Raw genomic sequence first — 7786 nt, 5'->3', positions numbered from 1 at the left:
AATGTAACCTGACTGACGGCACCTTTCTGATTTATGGCAACATTTATCCATTGTTTTTGGACTGAGACTGGACCACCCTGGAATACTCAACACCTCTTGGAAAGCCATTCTGGTGTGTCTTTGGCACACCATGTCCTTCTGCATCCTGGCGTTTGCCAGCAGGTTGTCAAAGTGGGTGGAAGAGCCCTGCCCTGCCCTGCTCTACATGAGGTAATACCTCTCTGTATTCCTCCCTTCTCTATTCCTCCCTTCTTCATCTCCCACCGATGTCCTACTCCCAACCTCCCTCCCTCATTCCGCCCTGTGCAGCATAAAAAGGGAACAGTGGCTGGGCCGTGCACCACATTCTCTCTCCTCATCCCAGGCAGGCAGACTCCCTCTCAGCAGCCATGTCCTTCTCCAGATCTAGCATGTCCTACAGCAGCAGCGGCGGTGGAGGCGGAGGGGGCACCATGTCCATGAGGTCTGGAGGTGGAGGTGGAATGGGTATGGGCTCCTCCCGGTTCTCCTCGATGGGTGGTGGTGGCGGTGGAGGATGCCGCATCACTGCCATGAGGGGCGGCAGTGTGTATGGAGGTGCAGGAGGCTCTGGGGTGCGCATCTCTAGCTCCTCGTTTGGTTCCGGTGGAGGAGGTGGTGGTTATGGTTTCGGCATTGGAGGGGTTGGCGGCGGCGGTGGCAGTTATGGTTTTGGCATGGGAGGGGGTGGGGGCGGCATGGGAGGGGTTGGCGGCGGCGGTGGCAGTTATGGTTTTGGCATGGGTGGGGGTTGGTGTGGTGGTGGCGGCGGTGGAGCCGACATTAATGTTTCGGCCAATGAGAAGGCCACAATGCAGAACCTGAACGTCCGCCTGTCCACCTACTTGGAGAAGGTGCGCTCGCTGGAGGCAGCCAACGCCGAGCTGGAGCTGAAGATCCGTCAGTTCGTTGAGAGCAAGACGTCCCCCAGCGCTCGCGACTACTCTGGCTTCTACGCTACTATCGCCGACCTGCAGGAAAAGGTATGTGATATGTCTCCTAGATGGTAAGAGCACTCAATGATGACATCACAGTATGTCAAAACATGATCATGTCTGCATTGTGAAAATGTTATTCTTTGTTAGAGAGTACAGGTATATGGTGTACACGTCATCAGATTGTTTTTCCAACAAGTTACTCATAGGGAAATTAATATGACTTTTAGAAAATGCTAAATTATATACATTTGTTATAATTGATTCAACCAAGAATTTGCACTGCATTTGTGTCAAATTCCATGCATACCCCATCCTGAAATGTTTTGCCATCCTCCACCTCTCAGATCCAGGCTGCCACCTGCTTGAACGGAAGCATCTATCTGAACATCGACAACGTAAAGCTCGCTGCAGACGACTTCAGAAACAAGTAAGTACACCCAACACCATCCACAGATACAGTACACTGCTGGTGCATTACATTAACCACATGGAATAACCCCAAATCTGTAAAAACCCTCATACTGTTTTTTATTACATTTTGTGTTGAATCTATAAAAAAGGAAACCAAATGACATTACCCTTCAGCTCCACCATAACCACACCCCCCCAACAGACATATCACAAGCCTGGTGTTACTTTCTGATATTTAAACTTAATGGAATACTAGAATCTATAACCCCCCTGCTATTCTCACAGAGGAACACATTCAGGCAGTTCTTTGACCTAAGCTCTCTCTATCTCTCAGGTATGAGAACGAGCTGGCAATGCGTCAGTCAGTGGAGGCGGACATCGCCGGGCTGAAGAGGATGCTGGACGAGATGACCATGGCCAGATCTGACCTGGAGATGCAGATTGAGGGGCAGAAGGAGGAGCTCATCTATCTCAAGAAGAACCATGAGGAGGTGGGTGTGGGCTGATGGAACATATCCATACAGTCTCTTAATGTATTACATCTATTGACCATGTCAACCTGCTATGGGTCTTCACTAGAACACCATTGCTGGCTTTCAAGCACATCTGTATCAAGCAAGGGTGTTCAAATGTATAATGAAGACAGAGGGCAGGTCAAGTTGTTACCATCAGGCAGAGATTAGTCACTTCTTAATCCTTTAAACTCACCCCTATGTGTTACTCCACAGGAGCTGCTTGCCATGAGGACGCAGATGACTGGACAGATCAATGTGGAGGTGGACGCAGCACCACAGGAGGACCTGACCAGGGTCATGGCTGAGATCCGGGAGCAGTACGAGTCTGTTAATGCCAAGAACCAGCGCGACCTGGAGTCCTGGTTCCAGACCAAGGTAGAACCTCTAGATCCCCTAAACTATATTCATGGTGTAGATGTTCCTTTACTTCTAGTTGGTAACGTTGTCACATTCTATCATGAGCTAAAATGTTGGTTTGTTCTTGTGATGATTGACCACTTATTGTGTTTTACAGACATTGACGTTGAACCAGGAGGTGGCGTCCAGCACAGAGGTTCTCCAGACTTCCAAGTCAGAGATTTCGGATATCCGTCGCACACTGCTGGGCCTGGAAGCCGAACTGCAGTCACAGCTCAGCATGGTGAGCTGTAATTACAAACATCTGACCAAGGACCACAGTTTAGGGCACATTACTTACACAACTTTCTGCAACTTTTATCAATAATCAACATTTGACTTTCATCATTCTCTACCATCCCTCAAGTATCTCACTTTCACCTGGACTCTATCACTATCTCTCAAGTTGTTATAGCCAGGCATCAAATCAAATCAAATCATTTTTTATTTATAAAGACCTTCTTACATCAGGTGATATCTCAAAGTGCTGTACAGAAACCCAGCCTAAAACTACAAACAGCAAGCAATGCAGGTGTAGAAGCACGGTGGCTAGGAAAAACTCCATAGAAAGGCCAGAACCTAGGAAGAAACCTAGAGAGGAACCAGGCTATAATCGGTGGCCAGTCCTCTTCTGGCTGTGACAGGTGGAGATTATAACAGAACATGGCCAAGATGTTCAAATGTTCGTAGATGACCAACAGGGTCAAATAATAATAATCACGGTGGTTGTCGAGGGTGCAACAGGTCAGCACCTCAGGAGTAAATGTCAGTATGCTTTTCGTAGCCGATCACATTCAGAGTAACTCTACCGCTCCTGCTGTCTCTAGAGAGTTGAAAACAGCAGGTCTGGGACAGGTAGCACATCCGGTGAACAGGTCAGGGTCCCATAGTCGCAGGCAGGACAGTTGAAACTGGAGCAGCAGCACGGCCAGGTGGACTGGGGACAGCAAGGAGTCATCAGGCCAGGTAGTCCTGAGGCATGATCCTAGGGCTCAGGTCCTCCGAGAGAGCGAGAGAAAGAGGGAAAGAAAGAAAGAAAAGTTAGAAAGAGAGAGAGAATTAGAGAGCATACTTAAATTCACACAGGACACAGGATAAGACAGGATAAATACTCCAGATATAGCAGACTGACCCTAGCCCCCCGACACATAAACTACTGCGGCATAAATACTGGAGGCTGAGACAGGGGGGTCGAGGGCCAAACAGGCAGGATATATCCCACCCACTTTGCCAAAGCACAGCCCCCCACACCACTAGAGGGATATCTTCAACCACCAATTTACCATCCTGAGACAAGACTGAGTATAGCCCACAAAGATCTCCGCCACGGCACAACCCAAGGGGGGGTGCAAACCCAGACAGGAAGCTCACGTCAGTGACTCAACCCACTCAAGTGACGCACCCCTCCTAGGGACGGCATGGAAGAGCACCAGTAAGCCAGGTACTCAGCCCCCGTAATAGGGTTAGAGGTGGAGAATCCCAGCGGAGAGAGGGGAACCGGCAAGGCAGAGACAGCAAGGGCGTTTCGTTGCTCCAGTGCCTTCCGTTCACCTTCACACTCCTGGGCCAGACTACACTCAATCATAGGACCTACTGAAGAGATGAGTCTTCAATAAAGCTTTAAAGGTTGCGTTCGAGTCTACGTCTCTCACATGGATAGGCAGACCATTCCATAAAAATGAAGCTCTATAGGAGAAAGCCCTGCCTCCAGCTGTTTGCTTAGAAATTCTAGGGACAATAAGAAGGCCTGCGTCTTGTGACAATAGCGTACGTGTAGGTATGTACGGCAGGACCAAATCGGAAAGATAGGTAGGAGCAAGCCCATGTAATGCTTTGTAGTTTAGCAGTAAAACCTTGATCAGCCCTTGCCTTAACAGGAAGCCAGTGTAGAGAGGCTAGCAGTGGACTAATATGATCAAATGTTTTGGTTCTAGTCAAGATTCTAGCAGCCGTGTTTAGCACTAACTGAATTTTATTTAGTGCTTTATCCAGGTAGCCGGAAAGTAGAGCATTGCAGTAGTCTAACCTAGAAGTGACAAAAGCATGGATTCATTTTTCTGCATCATTTTTGGACAGAAAGTTTCTGATTTTTGCAATGTTACGTCGATGGAAAAAAGCTGTCCTTGAAACAGTCTTGATATGTTCGTCAAAAGAGAGATAAGGGTCCGGAGTAACGCCGAGGTCCTTCACAGTTTTATTTGAGACGACTGTACAACCATCAAGATTAATTGTCAGATTTAACAGAAGATCTCTTTGTTTCTTGGGACCTAGAACAAGCATCTTTGTTTTTTCCATTACTATAGCTAACCTCTACCTGCCTTCACATTCAATTACTCAAGCTAACGTTTTCAGTATGACAGTATACATTCCAAATTCCAAACCTACTCCCCCAGTTTTTGACGCATCATCTCTGTCTCTCCCGGCCAATAGAAAGGCTCCCTGGAGAACACGCTGGCGGAGACGGAGGGCCGTTACTCCATGCAGCTGGGACGCCTCCAGAACCAAGTGACCAGTCTGGAAGAGCAGCTAATGTCTCTCCGCAGCGACATGGAACGTCAGGGCCAGGAGTACAAGATGCTGCTGGATATCAAGACACGCCTGGAGATGGAGATCGCTGAGTACAGGAGGCTGCTGGATGGAGAGGCTAGCGGGTAAGGCAGGATGGGAAGACGGGTGACAAGGGTCCTTGAAACAAGTGAAAATGAATGAATGTCTCCTTCAACATTTGACTTTAGAAACAATTTTAATTTAAGTTCACCTTAATATGAGCCATTGTTACTTTTGACGTGAATTTACTGCTATGTGACCTTTAATAGATACTTATTATGATCATAGATGCTAACTATGCTAACCATGGGTTTCCCTTCCTCACAGCCTCAGCCTCATCTCCTCGAAATCTGGCCACAGCTCCTCCAGCTCCCACATCAGCTCTTCTAGCTCCGGCCTCAACTCCGGCCTCAGCTCCTCCAGCTCTGGCCCCAGCTCCTCCACCAAAGGCAATGTGGTGATCATCGAAGCGGAAATAGTGGATGGAAATGTTGTCCCCTCAAGTGAAACCAAACTGGCTTGTTAAGGTCCCACACACACAGCGAGCACTGCTGCAAGCAGTGGGTTAACCCCATAGAAATATAATTACTATAATGGGTATAGGAAATGAGAGTGGAATATTGGAATATTACTGCTCCACAGTGCTTTGTTCATGCAACCTAAAATACAAAATTTCAATTTATACAAAGTCTTCGTCAGATGAAAAATCCCTATCCTCGTTATCTGTGTAATTTCTTTAGGCCAGTTCTGGTTTACTCTAGTTTAAGATGTGCATAACGTCCGTCTATACTTTCTAGAATGGCTATAGCCCCTCAGACACCCATCATGGAAAATTGACTTGAATGGGGATTTATTTTCTGGTAATTCTATTTCTATAGTTAACACCTCCAGAACAACATATTCTACGACATCTGGATGGGACACCAACAACAGACCCCATTGTGAATACAATAAAGATGCTCTGACTTGCTGACACCATCATTCTGTTTTCTGTGTCTTTTAACTTGATGTATCTGATCTGGCATGCTCCTATACATCTGACTATCATATAAGTTGTCATCTTTTGCACATGAGGCCAATTCTATGGTCTTGAGAAAGCATATGTTTCAGTATGATCTTGAATATTTTTATGACATTCACTTGTACATTGATCTGATGATGATCTTAGAAATGTTGAAAGTTGTCAGCAACATTATATAATTCAATTTTTTAAAGAAAAATTCAGAGTTCTTAGATTCAGAGTTATATACGGTGTAGAGAGTGTTTGTGGAGTCAAATCTAGTGCTGATACCATGTTTTGTTGGAAAGATTTAGATTTGAAAACAATTAATTTGAAATTAGATGACAGAATGTATAATCTATTACATCCATTCTCAAAGATTCATTTATGATAAAGAATGAATATCTCTATAGCAAGTGAAACCACACAGTCCATTCTCATTCAACCACAATCGTTATTGATGGTTCTGTTGACAAATTATTACTTGATCTTATCCACATTCACATCGAGGTTCTGGGTGGTCTCCATCAGAACTACCATGTAGGTTTATGGAAGTAAGTCTGGTGCACAAGCCTCCTATTTTCTATATCGAAGTCAATGTAGCCAGAGGAGGATGGAAAACAGCTGTCCTCCGGCTACACCAGGGTGCTACCATAGAGGGTCCTGTTGAGACTTCTGTACACCTTCATTGCAATAGTGTGTTTTAGGTAATCAGGTATTTGGTGATGTGAGTATATGTAGCATCGTTTTTATTAAAGCATAACTTTAGGTATTTTGGTATTTTCTGAAGACCACTGAGTAGGGTGGTCCTCCTATTCCTCTGAGGAGCCTCCACAGTTACACAACATCAGTAGTCATTGGAGTTAGATGATGGCACAGTTCGCGTTGACAGATATGACTGTGGGAGACTTAGGAGAATTGGGAAACTCTTGAAAAGTTGAGTGCTCTACTCAAAGTGGTGCACAGCCATGAATCAAGACGCAGACCACATAAACACTACATGGCCAAATGTATGTGGACACCTGCTCATCGAACACATCATTTCAAAATCATGGGTATAAATATGGAGCTGGTCCCCCTATGCTGCTATAATAGCCTACACTATTCTGGAAAGGCTTTCCACTACATGTTGGAACATTGCTGCAGGTTCTTGGTTCCATTCAGCCACAAGAGCATTAGTGAGGTTGGGCACTGATATTGGGTGATTAGGCCCACAGCTGGCGTTCCAATTCGTCCCAAAGATGTTCAATAGAATGTCATTGTATGCTGTGGTGTTAAGATATCCCTTCCCTGGAACTAAGGGGCCTATCCCAAACCATGAAAACCAGCCCCAGACCACCAACATGCCGGTAGCGTTTTCCTGGCATCTTCCAAACCCAGATTCGTCCGTCGGACTGCCTGTTGGTGAAGCGTGATTCATCACTCCAGAGAACACTTTTCCACTGCACTTTTCCACGGCGATGAGCTTTACACCACTCTATCAGATGCTTGGCATTGCGCATGGTGGCCTTAGGCTTTTGTGCTGCTGCTCGGCCGTGGAAACCTATTTCATAATGCTCCCGCCTAACTGTTTTGTGCTGACCTTGCTTCCAGAGGTAGTTTGGAACTCGGTAGTGAGTGTTGCAACAGAGGACAGACTATTTTTACGTGCTTCAGCACTCGGCGGTCCCGTTCTGTGAACTTGTGTGGCCTACCACTTCGCGGCTGAGCCGTTGTTGCTCCTAGAGGTTTTGACTTCACAATAACAGCACTTACAGTTGACTGGGGCAGCACTAGCAGGGCAGACATTTGACAAACTGACCTGTTGGAAAGGTAGCATCCTATGACGGTGCCACGTTGAAAGTCACTGAGCTCTTCATTAAGGCCATTCTACTTCAAATGTTTTTGTATAGAGATTGCATAGCTGTGTGCTCGATTTTATACACATGTCAGCAACAGGTGTGGCTGAAATAGCCACATAC

The 7786-nt window shown here is 46.2% G+C and overlaps 1 protein-coding gene across 7 annotated transcripts; it reads left to right on the top strand.

Annotated features, from left to right (window-relative positions):
• Positions 1 to 340: 340 nt before the first annotated feature.
• Positions 341 to 5806, top strand: LOC129849243 (keratin, type I cytoskeletal 13-like). Of its 7 annotated transcripts, none has more exons than XM_055916194.1 (8): positions 341 to 738; positions 796 to 1001; positions 1301 to 1383; positions 1702 to 1858; positions 2096 to 2257; positions 2397 to 2522; positions 4709 to 4929; positions 5240 to 5806. In XM_055916194.1, the coding sequence occupies exons 1-8, from the start codon at positions 390 to 392 to the stop codon at positions 5349 to 5351; spliced, it is 1416 nt and encodes a 471-aa protein (XP_055772169.1). In that variant the 5' UTR covers positions 341 to 389; the 3' UTR covers positions 5352 to 5806. The 7 variants fall into 7 exon arrangements, with proteins under 7 accessions (XP_055772169.1, XP_055772168.1, XP_055772167.1 ...); XM_055916195.1 differs by having other exon boundaries at positions 498 to 675; XM_055916193.1 differs by having other exon boundaries at positions 341 to 1001; positions 5207 to 5806.
• The last annotated feature ends 1980 nt before the right edge of the window (positions 5807 to 7786 follow it).

Source organism: Salvelinus fontinalis, unplaced genomic scaffold (assembly GCF_029448725.1).
Source record: "Salvelinus fontinalis isolate EN_2023a unplaced genomic scaffold, ASM2944872v1 scaffold_1408, whole genome shotgun sequence".
NCBI classification, from domain to species: domain Eukaryota; kingdom Metazoa; phylum Chordata; class Actinopteri; order Salmoniformes; family Salmonidae; genus Salvelinus; species Salvelinus fontinalis.
The sequence above is the reverse complement of the archived record's forward strand: the minus strand, read 5'-3'. Positions and strand labels throughout refer to the sequence as shown.

Bases quoted from the DNA above. Each gene is read 5' to 3' on its own strand.
- LOC129849243 (XM_055916188.1), top strand. From the start codon at position 390: ATGTCCTTCTCCAGATCTAGCATGTCCTACAGCAGCAGCGGCGGTGGA. The intron at 1,002-1,300 runs GTATGTGATATG...TCCACCTCTCAG, and splicing joins TCGCCGACCTGCAGGAAAAG to ATCCAGGCTGCCACCTGCTT. The intron at 1,384-1,701 runs GTAAGTACACCC...TCTATCTCTCAG, and splicing joins GCAGACGACTTCAGAAACAA to GTATGAGAACGAGCTGGCAA.